General features: G+C 43.5%; 1 protein-coding gene and 1 long non-coding RNA gene across 17 annotated transcripts in view; one reads left to right on the top strand and one right to left on the bottom strand.

The window, feature by feature from the left end:
- Positions 1–9962, bottom strand: part of LOC128345069 (uncharacterized) — a 209746-nt gene extending 199784 nt beyond the window's left edge. For all 7 annotated transcript variants that reach the window (XR_008316246.1, XR_008316250.1, XR_008316247.1 and 4 more), the window contains exon 1: positions 9799–9962. This is a non-coding gene — a long non-coding RNA (uncharacterized LOC128345069). The remainder of the gene's footprint in view (positions 1–9798) is intronic.
- Positions 9963–10261: 299 nt separating this feature from the next.
- DOCK3 (dedicator of cytokinesis 3) overlaps positions 10262–19729 on the top strand; it is a 448426-nt gene continuing 438958 nt past the window's right edge. For all 10 annotated transcript variants that reach the window (XM_053296419.1, XM_053296418.1, XM_053296424.1 and 7 more), the window contains exon 1: positions 10262–10531. In XM_053296419.1, the coding sequence (XP_053152394.1) occupies positions 10495–10531 (37 nt within the window). In that variant the 5' untranslated portion in view covers positions 10262–10494. The remainder of the gene's footprint in view (positions 10532–19729) is intronic.

Here is a 19729-nt window from a genome sequence, read left to right as displayed (position 1 = left end):
ATCAAATCATGTTTTGGCTAAGAACTGTGCTAATATACTTACCATCCTAGAAGACTGACAAACTCTTTCTCAGCACTTTACTTCCTGGCTGCATAGAACACTACTGTGAGGAGGGGTGAAACTTGCCCTCCCAGGGGAACATCCTTGTTTCAGAAGAGGCACGTGCATTTTCCCCCCTTCACAGTTGCATTGCTAATCAGAATGTCGGCCTGTGATTCCAATTTCTCTGTGATTGAAATAATGCATTTCATTTTTAGTTGGAATTAAAGAACAGAGGACTGGCTGTCACTTTCAACTGCCTTGACACTACTTTCTGCAAAGGCTGTGTTTCCAAATAGCAGTTTCTTATACTGCAGATGGTTCAAACTATCTGCAGTTGTTAATGCTGAAAGAAATTAAATTAGGTAATTATAATTGTTTAAAAAAACAAATTTGGGATATGAGAATAATATCTGATTATCTTGATTTTTCTTTTGCCCACATTTCTTTCTGCTTTAGTGCTAAAACTGTTGGAAAGTATTACTACAAAAAAGAGGCACATGATTATATGGGACCTTCCCTTGAAATTTCTCTGATATTTTTACCTGAGGAAAAATCCTCACATACACGTATTATTTATTCATTTATTTATTTAACATATTTGTATACTGCCCACTACCGAAGTCTCTAGGTGGTTTACAACAGCACAGTATAGTGGTTAGAGTGTTGGACTAGGACCGGGAAGACCTGAGTTCGAATCCCCATTCAACCATGAAACTCACTGGGTGACTCTGGGCCGGTTATGTATCTCTCAGCCTAACCTACCTCACAGGGTTGTTGTGAGGGTAAAAATAAGCACATACACCACTCTGAGCTCCTCAGAGGAAGAGAGGGATATAAATGTAATAAATAAATAAATCCAAGAAATTATAACAGTTAAAACATATAAAAGATCAAATTAAAATACCCATAAAAACTACCAAATAGCTAAGAAGCTTAGCTGAAGAGATGTGTCTTTAGTTGTTTCCTAAAAGCCAACAGGGATGAAGCAATTCTAATCTCAGTAGGAAGTGTGTTCCACAATTCTGAGGCAACTACAGAGAAGGCACTTCTAATTTTGCTTCATGTAAAATTTCGCATGCTCTGCAGACCACTATTCTGATGCAATGCTATAATAATATTTATTGTATTAGCAATAGAGCAACTCTTTGAAGGACAAACTCCATATTTTAATTCTTCAAAAGTTTCTTGGCTTATTGCCAGACTGAACCCAAAAGATTGCTGAAACTTGTGATGGTCATCCTGAACTGAAATGGCTAATGCATATAGTATAGTATCTTAATTTAATTTGTGGTTTGTGAGAAACTGAAGCATCATTTTCTAGCAATGTAGTCTATACTGACAGGCTAGACAATTGTCTTTCATTCCTTAAGCCCCTAGATCTTCCTCCTTTCCCATTAATTTCTATATCTCTCCCAAATCTTTACTGTTCCGTTCTTCTCTCTATGGATCTTCTACACTCCTCCCAATTTTCCGTATGAAGTTCCTCCTGCCCCATAGGAACCCTGACTCATATTATTGGGTTTAAATGCTACTTTTAATGTTCTGCTAACGTTGATTCTTATTTTATTGCATTGATAGTTTTAATGGTTAGCCACTCTGCAAGCTTTCATGTCACAGTATTGATTTTTCACAGTAGTGAAGGATAAAGAGGTATACATATTAACATCATATAAGGTAAACTTTTTTGTTGTTCTCAAACCCTCTTATTAAACTGTTACATGCAAAAAGACATAGATTCTCTCTAACTGATCACTGAACTAGATTAAGCTTCCCTGTATAGTTCTGTCCAATATGAAAAGATAATTTAGGAGAACTTAGTTTTTGCTTGTGGTATGTAATCAAGCAATTTTTGCTTGTGGAATATAATCAAGGAAGTAGTATTATAATATTCAACACTGGCATGTGACGTTTTGTAAGAATATTTGGTGAACAACAAAAGCCACCAGTAGCTTCGTGCACCGAAGTACCATGGACAGCTCCTTGCCATTTTTCTCAATGCTCTGCAAATCATGGTTACAGACTGCTTCAAGTTATTTCCCCCCATGATTTCAGAGAGCAAGTGACAAAGTGCTGTACTTGGGAGATATTTATACAAGTAACAGCTTTCTTTTCATAGTCTACTATGTCCTTATGGAATGGTTTGTGCCTCTACATTTACAGGACAAACTAGAATAATGAAAAATTTCTCTAAAAATAACTACCATGGAATATTTAATTTGAAAACAAGGCTGCTGTGACTAACATGAAACAGAGAGTAGCTGTGAAAAGTGACAGCACAATAATGCAAATATTTCATTATGTGACCTTTGCATCCTTTGAAAAATGAAATACACCTGCTGCATCTTTAAAGTATAACTCAACACTATTTTATCCAACAATGAAATCCTATATACTACAGCTACTAGACCTTGGAGATGGATTGATTCTGCACTGAAAACTCAATTAACTTTCTATATGCTCTGCTGTGATTCACATGTATGCCATGCTGCTGAATCAATGTGGAAGAAATTTGGCAGCATGGCGTCTCACACGAATCAGCATTATTATTAAGAAAACTTATATACTACTGTCAACAAAACAGGGTTCTCAAAGTAGTTTACACTGCAAACTTATAAGAAAATTGTTCCCTGTCCCCAATAGGTCTCATAGTCTAAAAAGAAACACAAGCTAAACACCAGCAACAGTCACTGGAGGGATGCTAACTTGAAGTTGGATGGGGACAGTTACGTATTCTCTCCCAGCTAAATATAAGAGAACCACCATTTTAAAGGTGTCTCTTTAGTGATGGCACTTTCACAAAATACTCTATTTTAAATGGTAGAAAGCAGTGCTAGAATTGAAAGCAAGTATTAAGTGACCTTAATACTTGGAGTGATAATAGTGACAAAATATAATTTTGTGTAATAGTAATAATAGTGACAAAATATAATTTTAAAAACCTCATGGTCTTGGAAATCCAGGATTTTACAGTAAGGATTCATTTAAATAAAATGATAATCTGCATTATATGGGATCCTGTATTTTTCTAAGATCTTAAGTAGACCAGATTCCAAATCCAAATGATATTACGGCATCACTGACTGTGGAACTTCAGTAGCACAAAGATCCAGACTGGGTTTCCACAGCAACCTCAATGAGCTCTGCACCCTTCATTCTGCCTCATTACATAAATACAGAATATATATGCAGTGAGATCAAAAGGAAAAAATTATACATAAAAGTTCCCTTTATGAAATAACTGCTGCCAAATGTTACAAGATTCAGAATGATTTTTTTACATAATATAAGAGATTAAGTATAGTCCTTATGCAATAAGGAATAGATTTGTTGAACAATCAGGGTTTTGAAGTACAATACATGACATTAAAATAGAAATAACATCTTAAAATCTCTCTCTTATTTCTCATATGCTATAAATAATCAGATTGTGATCAGAGGTTAAACTGGATAAAGCATTAAAATCTAATATTTAAAGTTACCATAACAGGTTAATGGTAGCTTCCCTGAAAGAGATACTCAAAAGAGAGATATCAGGCTCTTGTTTGAGGTCCCTTTGATCTATCAAGTATCTAGTATGATTCAATCCATAGTCATCTAACTTAGAAGAACAGTGGTAGCAGTGAAAAGGCACAGCGAAGGATGATGCCTATACAGTGCTGTAAGCAGTGTTATATCTAAGTAGGACAGGCTTCTGATTCAGGCCCAAACAAATACATGACCCTTGTTACCCTAATTCTGAGACTGGTTAAAACTGGGATGAGTCAAGAATAGCTATGTATCTTAGGCAATCCTAAGCATACTAACTAGCACATTCCCGAGCACATTCAGCAGAAGCAAATTCTGCTGAATGTAGAAGGGTTAGCTTTTGAGTAGATGGATATGATAAGACTACAAAGTTGTTGTTGCTGAAATTCCCATCCTCTATAATAAAACGCTTGGTGTCCGTCCGTGGACGGACACCAAGTGTGTGTCCGTGCCTCCCTGGACTGTTCTGAGCATGCGCAGAGCGCATGCGCAGAACAGAGCAAGGGAGACACGACCACCGGCACCCGGTGGCCATCTTGGGCGGCCAGAAGTGGCCGCCCCGAAAAAACGAAGCCTGCAGGTGGCGGTGTACGGCGAGTGGAGGAGGCGGCGGGGGAAAGCCAGGCAAGCGGAGGAGGCGGCAGCGGGCCCGGCCGGAGCCGCCGACTCACCTGGAGAAGGTGGCGGGCCCTGCAGGGGAAGGCCAGGGAAGACGGGGGCGGCGGCCCGGCGAGGCGAGTGGCCGCCCCAAAGAAGCGAAGCCTGCAGGAGGCGGTGGATGGAGAGCGGAGGAGGCGGCGGGGGAAGGCCAGGCGAGCGGAGAAGGTGGCGGCGGGCCCAGCCAGAGCCGCGGACTCACCCGGAGAAGGCGGCGGGCCCGGCAGTGGAAGGCCAGGGAAAACGGCGGTGGGGGCCCAGCGAGACGGCGGGGCCGGCTGGGAGAGGGCGAGGGCGGGGGCAGGGGCTACGGGGAAGGCAGAGACGGCAGCGGGAGGCAGCAGAACTCTCCACTAGCGCCCGTTATTACAACGGGCTAGAAAACACTAGTTGCTTAGATAAACTGCATGCTTGCTGCTTATCTACTTTGAGTCAGCTCAGAAACCATGGGGCAAAAAAACAAAACAAAAAATCTGCTAGCAACTGCTGTCCAACCAGCAGGAGCTGCCTCATAGCACATGTCTCTAATCTTCTTCCCCATCAGCAGTTCTGAATGACTTGGGTGTGAGTGAATGAGTGAGTGTGTGTATGTGTGAATCTATTTGGATGCCAGTAAAGGACGAATGAGAAGCTGCATTCCCCATTCAGCCATGAGACTTGCTGGGTGACTCTGGGCCAGTCACTTCTCTCTCAGTCTAAGATACTTCACAGCGTTGTTGTTAGGAGAAACTTAACTATATAGTACACTGCTCTGGACTCCTTGGAGGAAGAGCGGGATATAAAATGTAAATAAAAATAAATAAATGAAAATTCCACTCTGTCTGGCCTTCTGCTCACACGAAGCCTTATACCGACATAAAGCTTTTCATGTACCATGTGGGGAAAATGTGTAATTATTCAGAATGATTACAAACTTTATTACACATTCAGAATAATTACACAAAATGGAATTCAAATATCATATGTGTGTGTATGAATGAATGAATAAATAAATAAATATAAATAATGTTATTTATATACCACCCTTCCAAAAATGGCTCAGGGCAGTTTACATCAAATTGATATATGAATGAGACAATTTTGTGTAATTACCAAGGACAAGGCGGAAGCAGGCTCCACATTTCCCCTGATGTGGGGATGGAAGCCATCCTTGGAAGCACTGCCCTTGTACTGCCATCATGCCTTTATTCTAGATTCCCCCATGAAGTTGTGTTTGAACCTCATGAGATAATACATTGGGGCAATATTGTCTCTCCTGCTTTTCCAGCTCTATCAAATTTTTCTGGCATTAGCATCCTTTATATGTTTCCCTCAGCAAGCAAGAAATTTTAATTGTGCAAAGATGGCAAACAAGCAGACAAGAAATATTGCTGCTGACCTTGTAAAAATGCTCTGCAACTATGAAAGTGAGCTGTCCTACAATGAGAGGAACCAGATGATAATGCTGATGGTGATTTGGTGCCAAATGTTGATAGCTAGTCTGGACTGATAATCAGCACTGTCAGCTTTGGCAATGTTGATCATCTGTTTGGGGCTGAGGTGGGAGGACTAAATCCAGACCCTCGCTCCAACAACTGATCAATGTGAGAGGATCTCTGGATCAGGGGCAATATTTTTAAAGTCAAAGGATAAGCCCAAGCTGACTATGAGTCAGATAATTCAAGTATATGTATGTTAATTTCAGACTAAGGTCCAATGTGTTCAATGAGGTTTACTCCCTAGTGTGTTTAGTACTATAGCCTGAAGCATACAGTCCATTCCATTAACATGTCATTCCATTACAGCATCTGTTATTGTTCTGTCATTCTACTCCAGATGTTATTCCACTCCATGCTCTATTTGTTGTGATAGCCCACACATTCTTATGTAGTGTCATTACAGTCAGGGATCATTGTCTGGCAGAGCTTCCAAAAGATTAAGCCTATACACACTTACCCAGAAGTTCCACTGAACTCAGTGGCTGGCATCAGGAATGGTCCTTTCAGGAGGCAAGGTGAGGCAGTTGCCTCAGGTAACAGATGACCAGGAGAGCAGTTCTTGTGGTAGCAAGCATGACTTGTTCCCTTTGCTAAGCAGGGTCCATCCTGGTTGCATATAGCAATAGCAATAGCAATAGCACTTACATTTATATACCGCTCTATAGCTAGAAGCTCTCTAAGCGGTTTACAATGATTTAGCATATTGCCCCCAACATTCTGGGTACTCATTTTACCGACCTCGGAAGGATGGAAGGCTGAGTCAACCTTGAGCCCCTGTGGTCAGGATCGAACTTGTAACCTTCTGGTTACAGGGCGGCAGTTTTACCACAGCGCCACCAAGGGCTCTTTTTTGAATGGGAGACTAGAAGTGTGAGCTCTGTAAGATGTTCCCCTTAGGGGATGGGGCTGCTCTGGGAAGAGCACCTGCATGTTTGCATGCAGAAGGTTCCAAGTTCCTTCCCTGGCATCTCCAAGACAGGGCTGAGAGAGATTCCTGCCTGCAACCTTGGAGAAGCGGCTGCCGGTCTGTGTAGGCAATACTGAGCTAGATGGACCAATGGTCTGACTTGGTATATGAGAGCTTCCTATGTTCCTAGATTACTGGAGCACCAGGATGCTCCCTCACCCGCAATTGGAGCAACACTTCAGGATCTATGAGACCACTGCAAGCTTTGCTAGGAACGTCTCTCCTCACACTCCTTGAAAAGCTTGCAAGAAGCACAAGGGGGCAGGGAGATGAGGCTGCTGGCAACTTTCCTTCTTCCTTTCATCTATGCGATTTTCAAAGCTTGCAAGGGTTACTTTTGAAAGAGGACTGCCTTCATCCTGGGGCAAGGCAGCGTTGGTGCCTCACCTCAGGCATTGCAATATCGTGGGCCACTCCTGGTTGACATGAGGTAAATTACTCAAGGGAGCAATTGCCTAACTTGTCCTTTTAATTTCAATGGGACTACTTTGAATAATTTTCCTTGACATGTCAGCCAGTGGAATTTACTTTGGATTGAGTAAACATTCATAAGATCAGGCTGCACAGGAGTCATTCTCTAGCATTAGAGTTCGCTGCACAGCAGGATGGCAGTCCACCATTTCTATTTTATGCTATTAAGGTCTGTTGTCACTACCATCAGTCACCACACTGCTGCAGTAGCAGCTGGAACTGTACCAATGTTCTACCAGATCTTTATAAAAGATTTTGCATGCTTTTTTCTCTTTTACATTTTTTGTTTGTTTGCCCATGCCCCCTTATCCTAACAAGAGACAATGTATGGAATTTAAGCAAAAGAAGGTGATGTCAGATACAACACAGAGGGGAGGGAGTAACCAGGTCAAGGAAAATTTGGTGGAAAGAATTTAACTGAGTTTCCTAGTCTCTTTTATTGGCTGTTTAAATATCACATAATTATATGTGGATCTTCCAGTGAAGATCATGTCATCTCACTTTTTGCTTCACTCTGCATCCAGTCACTGTTTTCCCATTTTATACCCTACAATTCTATTGTCACTGTCTTCCGGATTCCGGCATTTCAGAGTAACTATGTGTCAGCAATCTGGCCACCTGGAAGGGAAGTCCAGGAAGACAGTCCACAATACAAACTGGGCTGCAGAAACGAAACATGGCTTGGAATAGTTCTCTGTATCAGGCTTGGGCTGAAAGCTGTCAACAAGAGGGTTGACAAATGTTGTCTTCCAGCGGCTAACAGAAAGCTGTTGACGTGCTTTATAGTCCAAGGTGATAACTCTCAGCTGGCAGGGATTCAAGGCTTATCAGCCCTCTGCAAGAGGCGTTTACTCCTCCTGATAGTTTCCAGATGTGCTCTTCGCCTTGTGACAAGACTTTGCTGTGGAATCAGTGGGTGTTGCCTGCACAGCTCATCTTCTAGTCTGTCTGTCGTCATCTCTGCTGCCTCAGACTGCTGTGCCTGCTCTGAAACATCAGCTGGACCTTCCTCAGCCATCTCTTGGGAACTGACAGCCGGGCTCTGCCCCTCAGGCACCCCTGCATCAGCTGAAAGGCTGTCCGTTTACCCTTCCTCCTTGCTATCTGAGATCAAGGGCGTGACACTATGCTCCAGATGTCACGTTCCCACTTAGGATTTTGTCTGTAATTCCACAGCCATTACACTCCAGATCCAGATGTTACAATATCATACCTTACTGGAAACTATCAAACAAATGCTATTCTATTATATACCCTGTCATTTCATTGTGATTCCACTCTAGAACTCCAACAACACTGTACACTGGATACCATTCTTCCAGCGACAATACTCCAGAAGCTATGAGTTATGATAGAAATTATCACTCCACCATGAATTCCCTCACTGCACTGATGCTCCACTCCAGATGCTATCATTTCATTCTAGACACCACAATTCTACTTGAATTCAATATCAGTTCTCATAATTCAAACATAGATCAGCTGTTCTACTGCTGTTTAATTCAGACAAGATCCATTCCCACTTACTATTGTGTCCACTCCAGATCATGTCATTCCATTACAGCATCTCTGTGTGTGTGTGTGTGTGTATAATCTCAGCATTTTTAACATATATTTGTGCATTAAAGAGGTCTTGGAAAAGCTGAATTGTGGAAAATGCATATTTCATCATCATTCTAGCATCTGTTATTGTTGTCATTCTGCTTCAGATGTTGTTATTCCACTCCATGTTTTGTTTGTTGTGATATCAGTCCACACATTCTTATTCCATACTAAGCACTGACATTATTCTCATCACACATCTAGGCTGAATAAACACATGGTGGGGTGAAGGATAATTGCAGCAGGCCTCACCCCAATCCATACACATTCATTTTAGCATTGGCATGGAATCAACTCATGAACAAGTGTATGTGCATACATGTCCACACAATTTTGTACTCTGGGAAATGTGTACCTGTGGTGACTCCATGTGGATTTGAAGGTACATTGATCACTGTCCTACACACTTCCATTCAACTTGGATCTGTTGTGAGAATGGGGTTTCTACTACCCTATCACTTTATTTTGCTTCAGACATTGATGAGACTGAATCCATCACACTCACTGGCTAAGCCAGATGTGCCTGGGTGTGGCAATAAAAGTCTGATCGGCTGCACCCCCTAGTTACTTCCTCTTGAAATCTAAATTCTATTTGGATTTCTTAGGTCCAGTCTGGGAACTGCAGAACCATCTAGAAAACAGCGACATGTAGCTTTTTCTACATTGACAGGGGCGTAACTACTATTAGGCAAGGGAAGGCGGCTGCCTGGGGGCCCCCACACCTCAAGGGGCCCCCCAGAGGCAAGTCACATGACTATATATTGTGAAGTGTGGGTGTGGGTGTGGGTGTGTATCAGCGAGGGGCCCATTTTAAAATTTTCTCTCTGGGCCCACTCCAGCCTTGTTACACCCCTGTACATTGACATGCATTATTTGCTACCAAAAAGTAAGACATTGTTACAAATCGTTTTTTGAAAGGGGGGAGATGGGGAACTCAACTCCACGATTTGATTAAATCCCGTTGGATCTTTACAAATTACGAAATTTCTCACACCAACCAACCAAATGATTGCACAAGATCTTCTTCTTCATCCTCATCAGATCGCTGTAACTTACCTCAATGGGGCCTGTGGGATGGGAACCCACTTTAGTGGCGCTCTGAGGAGAAAGCCTTACAGCAGCCCTTCGCGCCGCCCTGACTTCACCCGCCTCGGCATCAGGACGCGTTCCAAGGGCTGGTCGAGGCGGCCACGCGGGAAGACAGGCAAAAAGAGCGTTCGCGCATGCGCCCGATGAGCAAGTGGGTGGGCGCGCGAGTCCTTCAGCAGCGGCGACGACAACAACAGCGGTGGCGGCGGGCTGTTCCTGCCGCTTTCTTCAGTCGCTGTGAAGGGAAGGACGGAGGCTGGTCAGCAGAGAAGAGGAGCGGGGAGGCGGAGCTCCTGAGTCGGTTAGATCAGGGCGAGGAACCTGAGGAGCCGTAGTCCTGCTTCGAGGCGTTGGGGTGGGGGCGCTGCGCTGTTCCTTGTCGAGTGCTGAGGAATCTGCCGCCGCTGCCGCTCTCAAGGGGAAGCTGCCTCCCCCCCCCCCACTGCCCACCCCCCAGCGCACCTGCCCGGCCTGTGGAAAGAGAAGAAGACGTCGCCACCGCCACAGCCTCGGTGCCCGGGGGGCTGTTCAGAGCAGCGGCCCCGGGCTCATCAAGAGAAGCCGCCTCCGCTCGTCCATGAGCATCACGGCTCCAACGCTCCGCTCTGGCAGGGACGAGCCGGCTGCAGGAGCGGCGGCGGCGGCGGCGGCGGCGGGAGCAGCATGTGGACCCCAACGGAGGAGGAAAAATACGGCGTGGGTAGGTACCGAGTCTCTTCTCCTTCTGCACCCCCCCCCCCCCGCTCTTGCGCTCTGGAATGGCGAGGATGTGGGTGGCGGGGAGGGAGCAGGCTGCATCCTTCGTCCTGAGGTAAATTTCGAGTGCGGGGGCGGCGGCGTCTTTTCCCTGTTGCGCATGCTGCCTCTGCTTTGCACTTTTGAGGTTCGCCCTATGAGCCCAACTTGCCTTTTTGACAGAAAATGGCGTTTTGGGGATGCTGTCTTTTTCTTTCGGGGGGGGTGTCGGAGGGATGTGGGGGGTTGTTGCAGTTGTTGAATGATAACCGTAAGTCGCCTTTTTCGGAACCGTAGCTGTGCAATGAGGTTCGCCTCTCTGCTGCAGACCAGACCTCCCCCTCCCCATTGGACTCCTTTACTCTCCCAGCGCAGGTTGGAAAGAAAAGGGAAGACAGTCACCCCCCTCTCAATTCTGTGCTGATTGAACAGGTTGTGTTGCATAAATAAAAATGGACATCGTGTTCTCGATTTGCGTCTGAAGGTTAGATTTCCCGATTCAATGCGTGGAGCTGATACGGATTTGAAAAACAGGCTGTATAGTGTTTTAGCTAGTATGTTTGTGAGGTGTCGAAGTACAGTCTTGAGAAGTCGGTGCGTAGGACCAGCCTGCAGAAATAAACAAAAATCGATTCTCATCGTTTTAACCTACTTACTTGAGAAGAAGGCATTGCACAATCTGTGGTCTATGATGTTCTTGTTGTGGTTGAAAATAAGGAATTATGGCTGTATCGTCGTTAGGGGGCAACAATGGTGCACCTGCTCTGCCTGAGTCAGTGTATTCTTCCTGGAAGAGTAATAACCAAAAGTCAACTTGGTTGATTGTCAAGATGCTCTGTGCTTAACAAAGCAAAAAACTAATGCATTAAAAACAACTATGGGACATAGATACGGTATGCAGTACTGGTGGTTTCTTTCATCTACTACCAGAGATGCTATCAGCAAAATTATGTAACAACCTGATTGTTATTAATTCATATCTCTTTCAGCTTAATTTTTGAAATGGTGTCTTAGTTTTAGGACTCCCTATCATACTCAAGTTGCAAATGAAAGCTAAAAAAGGTCAGTGCTGCTGTGATAAGTCTGACAATAAGAAGAAGCCACAAGGATGAGATTGCATACTGTGATATTTCCCACAGTTTTAATACAATTAATCGTTTGAATTTTCCTTTCTTACAAAAATTTATTTCATTTTTTGTATTGATTAAAATTGCCTAGGTAACTACTTATTGGCTTACAGTAGAATTTTGGTATGATCTTTTTAGAGCACTAGTAATATTTTGTATTTGTTACCTAGGAAATCTGCTCAGTTGTAATTCAACCCTTTATACTAGAATATTCTCTTATAATTATGAAAAAATTCAAAATGTAGTGATATCAAAGATTTTTTAAAATACAACTTTGAAAAGAGACATCTGAAGACCTGCAAGAAGCTAAACTATAGCATTATGAATTACTCAGTGTGACATATGGAACTAGTCACCACTAAAAACTCAATAAGAAAAACTGTTAGTACAGAGTAAAGGTTAAAAATCAAGAAAGTAATGATGATAATTCCTAGTATTAGTGGTCATGATACACCGTAACATAAGGTAGTACAGGCTTGTGCATTCATGCCCTACAGCTGATCTTATAAGTAGTTCACATACTGGACCTCACAAGTGAGACTTAGAACTTATTAAAATCTTAGTTTAAAAATGTAAAGTTCCTTTAAATCTTCCCCAGTAAATACAAAATATTCAATTAGATGTATATATAAGTTTCCTTTGTTTGATGGGGAAGTATTGAATTTCAGTGAGGTACCCTTTATTTTTACTGTCTCATGTTGCAATGCAGTGTTAAAGCTTCCATGCTGGCCTTGAAGGGCTGAACTTCTCAATTTTGCATTTCTTTATTTTTTGATCTTTAAATGATTTGAGCTTTGTCTCTCATCTCTATACATAACAGTGTTATGTACAGCATCATTTAAGTACGCTTCATAGTTCCTTCCCTTTTTAAACAAAATGACTCCTTAATATGTATGTGTTTTGAAATGCAGCTTATTGTGAAGTGTAATTTCGACAACCAGTATAGTGTGCTATAACAGAGTCTAGCAAAGCCTTCAAGTTTCTAACTTCTTACCATTTCCTGTTTAGCTTGTAGCAAAAAAATCAATGTGTAAAAGTGTGACTTTTTAGTCTTTTTTTTTTTTTACTCAGAGTTCAGCAAAAATGCTCTGACTTTATGATCTGGTTACTGAATAGAATCTTTGTAAGGTGAACTTTTCATTGTTGATGTCTACAATTTCATGCCATTTCAGTTTTGTTAAGTAACTGTTAGTGATGGTTGCAGGGGCATAACAAGGTTGGAGTGGGCCCAGAGACAAGATTTTAAAATGGGGGCCCCCCTCACTGAAGTAAAATTTATATCTAGCTAGTTAGATATATAATTAGCCCCTGCCACAATAGAACATCATCCTAAATGATTTTTTAAAAGGTTTTGTAAATTGTGGATGATGCAAGTCATTTAATGGTACTAGAAAAAGACATGCTGTTCTGGTAGCTCCAGGTCTTAACACTCACATCAGTTTTGGAGGATGAATACAACTGAAGGAAGCCCGGGCGGGTGTGCGGCTGGGGGAGTCAGTCATGTGACCTGCCTCTGGGAGGCCCCCCAAGGCAGTGGGCCCCCAGACAACTGTCTCCCTTGCCCTATTAGAGTTACGCCCCTGGATGGTTGTTGGCTTGGAAATGTAGCTCTTGCTCTTTTAATATGTATACCAGTAGTGATTAATTTATAACAAAGGATCTGGTTGTGAAACAGTTTGTGTTGATGTGCAAAAAAAAATAGCCCAAATGTAATTTAAACTGCTAACACCTAAAGTGTTGGCTACACAACCAGCAAAATTATGGAGTACGGTCCTGCAAGAACTGTTTCACTTAAAGCTGCAGGTATAGGAACTGGGTGGGTTCATGCTTAATGCAGGACCCAAGGTTCGCGCAAACTCCCTCAGCCCTGGGAATATGCACTTCTCCCTCCCATTTTGTGCACATGCCTTTTTAGGTTATGCCAAAATTGGTTGTGGCATCAAAGCCCACAATCTCAGCATATCATAGCTTACTTGCTTCAGGGAACCTGGGATCTGAACCTGATGGTTGAAGTTAGTTTCAGATCTTGGATTAGCTTAGGATATGCCAAGATTGGTTGTGATAGCCAAACCCACTAATCTTGGCATATCCTAACCTAAAAAGGGAGTAGACACATGTATGGGGATGGGAGGGAGGAACACGTGTTCCTGGGACACAGGGAGGTCATGCAAACATTGGCTTCTGTATTAAGTATGAATCCATCCATTGTAAATGGTATTTGTATTTTATTTAAAGAACAAAATAAAACCCAAAATCCTTTGTTCACATAGAAAACTAATATGATGGGAAGAAGTTATACTGTATTCATATGGTCCAAAAAAGTGTTTATACACGGGGTGAAATAAGTTTCTGCAAGCATGGTCCTTGGTTGTGGATCCCCATGAGCTGCAGGATCCAGCAGCTGCTTAGACTTCTCAAAAGAGCTTGGCAAGCACACTGGATTTTAAAATTTTTTTTCCTTTCCTTGAATACCTGATCTCCGTGCTCTATAGCAAACTGCTTTTGCTCTCCCCAAATTTAAAAACTTGACAGTGACACGCCCCCACCCGGTAAAAATACATTTTTTCAACATAAAACTCATGAAAACTTGAATTGTCCTATTGGCTGTGATAGCTTAATGGAACCTCCAAGTTCAGCAGCAATATGCCTCTGAATACAAGTTGATGGGAGGCATGCAGCAGCAGCTGTGAGTGGTTACCTTCACACCCTGCTTGGGCTGCCAGAAGATCTGCTATTGGAAACAGGATGCTGGACTAGATTGATCATTGGTTAGATCCAGGAAGGCTGTTTTTTGTAGCAAACCCCCCATGTTTGCTAGGTCTTTGGACATGTTTCAGTTTTAAAAAAAACCAACACAAAAGTTTAAAAAGGCAGAAGCACAAATCTAATATATGAAAGTGATAGAAGTTAGGGATGTGCATAGAATCTGTGGGGGATGGTTTGATGGCGGGGGGCATACTTTTAAGGGCGAGGGAGGGTGCCCTTACCCCTCTCTCCTCCCACCGCATTTCCCCCTCTGGCACTCCATTTTAAAAGTCTTCATCAGGGTGGCAGTGTACCTCTGCGCCTTCACAGTGTTCTCCATGGCTAGAAGTTAATGGAAGTACCTGGTGCATGCATACGTCAGGTATGCGAGCGAGTGCGACACGATGGGTAAGAGCACCCTCCTCCACCCTTAAAGGTATGCTGCCCGCCTTCGAAACCGGTTCCATGCACATCACTAATAGAAGTGTGTCTGGTGTATTAATAATAATAATAATAATAATAATAATAATAATAATAATAATAATAATATTTATACCCTGCCTCTCCAGTGCACTACTGCGTGAGGTGGCTAAAAACAATAAGATACTAGGGATGTGCACAGAACCACGGCAGGGAGGCTCGAAGGCGGAGGAGGTCTATCTTTAAGAGTGGGGGAGGAGCACTTACCTCTCCCACTGCTTCCCCCCACTGGCATCCATGTTTTTCAAAGCTTATTGGGGCGGTAGTGTACCTCCCTGCTGCCCTGTTGTCCTCATCGTCCGGATATGCCTGTGCCAATGACTTCTGGTCATATCCAGAAGACGAGGTCAATGGGGCAGCAGGGAGGTACGCTGCAGTCCTGATGGGCTTTGAAAAACATGGACGCCAGTGAGGGGAAAACAGCAGGAGGGATAAGTGCACTCTCCCCCGCTCTTAAAGATAGACCCCCACCACCTTTGAACCGGTGGAACCGCCATTTCCGTGCACATCCCTAATGGATACAAGATACAATAAAAGTAATTAAATTAAACAAAAAAGTTGTCAGATTAAAAACCACAATCATTATTAGGTTGAAATTAAAGGTTATTTTAAAAGCTGAAAACTGAAAATTATAAAAAGCTAAAGAACCTACCAGAGAGAGAGAGAGAAAATGGAGCATTTAAAAGCTTCCTTAAAAAGGTGTGTTTTAAGATGTATTTTTAAAACACTGAGGGAGGGAGCATGGTGAAGCCCTTCAGGAAGGGCATTCCAAAGCTGAGGGGCCATAACCGAAAAGGCCCTGTCTCTATTCCCTGCCAACTGGATCTCTGTTAGTGGCGGGGCTATGAGCAGGATCTGAGATGATGAGCAGAGGGCCCTGGCAGATTCATATTGGCGAATGAGGTCCAACAGGTACTCCGGCCCCAAGCCATGTAGGGATGTGCAAATCAGTTTGGTTCGAGCCAGACTTGACTGGTTTGAGCCGAACTGGGCCCGGTTCTAACCAAGCTGGCTGGAAGCTATACTAGTAAAAGGAAATCTGGCAAAGATCCCCCTTATCAGTACAGGCAGGGGCAGGGAGGCTTTCCTTTATTTATTTATTTATATCTATGTAAACTGCTTTGGAAACCTTTTGTTGAAAAGCGCTATATAAATATTCTTCGTATTCCTGTACCAGAGCGGGTGGGAAGGAGAAAAAATAGTACTTCCAAGTATGAGCTATGGTGGCCGCTGGATGGTGATGGTGGTGGTGGTGGCGGCGGCGGGTACCCCCACAAATGGTCTCTCTGCATGTGTGGAGGTCAGTAAAATGCCCCCCGTGCACGTGCAGAGGCCTGAACAAGGTCAGAGAAGGCTCAAACCAAGCTGTTGCTGGCCTGGGCTACTCAAGGGGAGGCTGGCGGGGTGGGGGAGCTGCCGCCCCCTCCCCACAGCTACAGCTGTGGTTCGTACCTGTAAGTACAAATTAACTCCCCTCCCATCACTTCTGTACTTAGGAAAGCCCCCCTGCCCCTGTATTGGTAAAGTGGAATCCTCACTGGATTTACCAGTATAGCTTCGAGCTGGTCGAGCATGCTTTGCTCAAACTTGAACTGGATCCAGCTTGACTGGGCCAAAGTCGAGCCGGGTCAGGTCAGATTGAATTCCGTTCGGATTTGAGCTGAACTCGCAAATCCAGTTTTGTGCACACCCTTAGTTTGGTGCTCATAATCAGGCTGCTAGATACCCAAAGAGATCTTGACCTTTGAGTTTGCTACTTGGCATTCTTCAAGCATAGAAGTCTGTATTACTATGGTTTACATAAACTCTGGTTCACATAATATTAAATTAGAGTGCCTTATAAAGCTGCAAACGTTATGGATGAAATAGTAACATATTAAGCCAAAATGTCTACATGCAGTAGTCACTAAGTTACATAAACTAGTATTGCTGATTTGATTTGTAAGCCTTAAATGAATATTTGAATTAACTGCTTTAGGTAATTACTTTATAGTCACATCTTCAAAATGTAACTCTACAATCTGCTGCAATTTGTTACATATTAAACTGATCTGGATTTTTAATGCTTCTGGGCTTCTTTAAGTGGTTCCTTAAGTGGTTAAAACATTGATTCTAAGTTGGCAGCATCATGCCAGATCTGAAGCAGAATTGTTGAGGCTCCGTGGAGTGGTTAATGGCTTACATCCTGACTCATGGAGTGTGCATGTAAGGTGGCCCTGTGGGGACACATTGGGAGCTCTTGCACAACTCCCCTAGTCCTCCTAATTCAAATATTCATGGTGCTGTTGCACCATGGGGCTAACTATTCTAAGATGACAGATTCATGCCAGATCTGAACAGAAATGTTGAGGCTCTGTAGAATTAAGAATGGTTGATATTCGGATTAATAAAGCCTGCACGTATGGGGATGGGGGGCGGGGATGCACTGAGAGCCCTTGCACATCTACCACAGTTCTCATGTGCATGTACTGCTATGCCACAAGGCTAGCACTTTGGTGTGCTGCTTGTGCTCAAGAAGTGATCTGCAAGATTGAGAACATGTTGTTGACCCTGAGCAATGTCTTCCAGAGTTTATAGAGTGGAGTGTTAGCAGCACTTGAGGTGTTATCTCTGATGTGATACAGCAGTCTGCACACAGGACAACTGGGTAAGCTGTGTGGGGGTTCCCAGCATGTTCCCCGCAGGAAAACTTTACATGTGGGCTTACTTAATAATAATGTCATTCATTGAAGCTGTTCTCACATGCAGCCAACCCAGGCTAGGGAAGCCCAGCCTGGGTTAGGCTGTGCGTGAGAATTGCAGGGATCAGGCCTGATCCCAGCAAGGCAGTGCCACCTAGCCCAGCTGTTAGCTGAGGTTAAGGGGTGTGAGTGCTCCCTTAACCCAGGCTTGCTGCTCGTGTGTGAGCTGGGCTGCTTCCAGCCTGGCTGCACACAGAGACGGATGCCTAGAGTGCCTGTCTACTGGGAGAATTCCCCAGTGCATTGCATGTTGTGAGGTGCATTGTAGGATCTCTGGAGGCTGGGACGTGTAGTCTTGGTCTCCGGAGCTGCACACTATACCATGCAGCATTACTTGTCTGGCAGCGTGGTCCACATGTCTGCAGTCATCTGGGGGCGGGGGGAAGGTGAGCTTAACCAGCCCTCCCCACCCCCCACCCACCTGGTCGTGTGAACCAGATTCTCAACGTTGGGCCCCAGATGTTATTGGACTTCAACTCCCATAATCCCCTGCTATCCCCTGCTAACTGGGCAAAGAGGCACCTTTTACTGTGGTGATTCTCTTTATTTATCAGGGGGAGAGTAACTGGCCCTATCCACCCCCAGCACAGTACCTCCAGTGACTGTTGCTGGTGTCTATCGTATTTTTTTTAAGAATGTGAGCCTTTGGGGGACATGGACCCATCTTATTTATTTATTATTTCCCTGTGTAAACTGCCCTGAGCCATTTTTGGAAGGGCGGTATAGAAATCGAATTAATAATAATAATAATAATAATTAATAGTAATAATAATCCCCAGCCCCAGTGGCCTTTGGTTGGGGATTATGGGAGTTGAAGTCCAATAACATCTGGGGACCCAACGTTGAGAATCCCTGGTGTAAGTGACCTTATTGTCTATAAGAAGTCCTCTTATTTAAAAATGTATTTGTATTGCTATTCATCAGAATTTATTTTGTGTTCCATCTTGCAATAGCTGCCTGATGAAAGTGGTGCTGGATGCTTGCTACAGACACCGATGCCTCTATGAGAGCAAAGTCTGCACTTTACTTCATCTCAAATTCTACAATATGAGAAATTTGAAGCCTTGTTCAGGATATCACTTTTTCCTTGCTAAAGGATGAACTACTGCTTTTTGTACCATTGATTATACCAAATGAAAATATTTGTTTGTACTTCCCTTCTTGAGATTTGTAAATGTCTAGCATTTTGTTTCAAATGCATTTTGCAGTGTTGGTTCCATGATAGAGGAGAAACCTCTTGAGTTTTATAGGAGTTTTAGGGAAACAGTTGGTTTATAGATGAAAAGGTTTAAGCCAGTTTTATCTAAGTGTGGAATCATAATATCAGTGACCCCAAATTTGCATTTAACTGCAAACTCACCCTTTCCAGATTTGCTTGAAGAGGAATTGCATATTTCCCCCTCTTTAACCCTGCCTTCATTTTCCTTCTCTCCCTCTGTCATCCTTGTTTAAGTATCTAGATTGTGTAAGCCTTCTGAGGCATGGATTCAACTTCTCATTCTTTTTAATGTGCCACGTACATAGATGTTGCTGTACAAATAAGTAATAGAGGTAGGAAAGTGATTTTAATTTCAGGTGGTTGGAACATTCAGCTCTGATTTGCAGTAATCATGTGCCTCAGAATACAAAATGCCTTCCAGTGAGTTGTTCTGACTCTTAGATTTCCAGCAAGTCCTCAGTAAGAATCTTAGAGGCTATTCTCATGAGCATCCTGGGCTTGACTGCCAGTGAGAAGTGCCAGGATCCACATGGATCATGCAGTGCTGCAGCGCTAAACCTGGCTTTCAAGCCTGGCTTTTAGCCAGGGTTAATGGAGTGAGCGCTCTGTTAACCCAGGCTCTGGAATTGTGTGTGAGTTATTTGCAACCCACAGTGACAAAGAGATGGGCAGCTAGAGTGCCCATCCCCTGGGGGAAACCCTCAAATGCACTGTGCTTATTGTGCAGTGCATTATGGGATTCCCCTGACCTCTGGAACGCTGCAGCGATCACTGCAACAGTGATCATGTTTGTGGCGGTGCAGCTGGGGCTAGTCCAGGATCATCTGTGAAGAAGCTAGGCTTAACCTTTC

Source organism: Hemicordylus capensis, chromosome 2, assembly GCF_027244095.1.
Source record: "Hemicordylus capensis ecotype Gifberg chromosome 2, rHemCap1.1.pri, whole genome shotgun sequence".
NCBI classification, from domain to species: domain Eukaryota; kingdom Metazoa; phylum Chordata; class Lepidosauria; order Squamata; family Cordylidae; genus Hemicordylus; species Hemicordylus capensis.
Note: the sequence above shows the minus strand (reverse complement) of the source record. Positions and strands in the feature narration are given on the sequence as shown.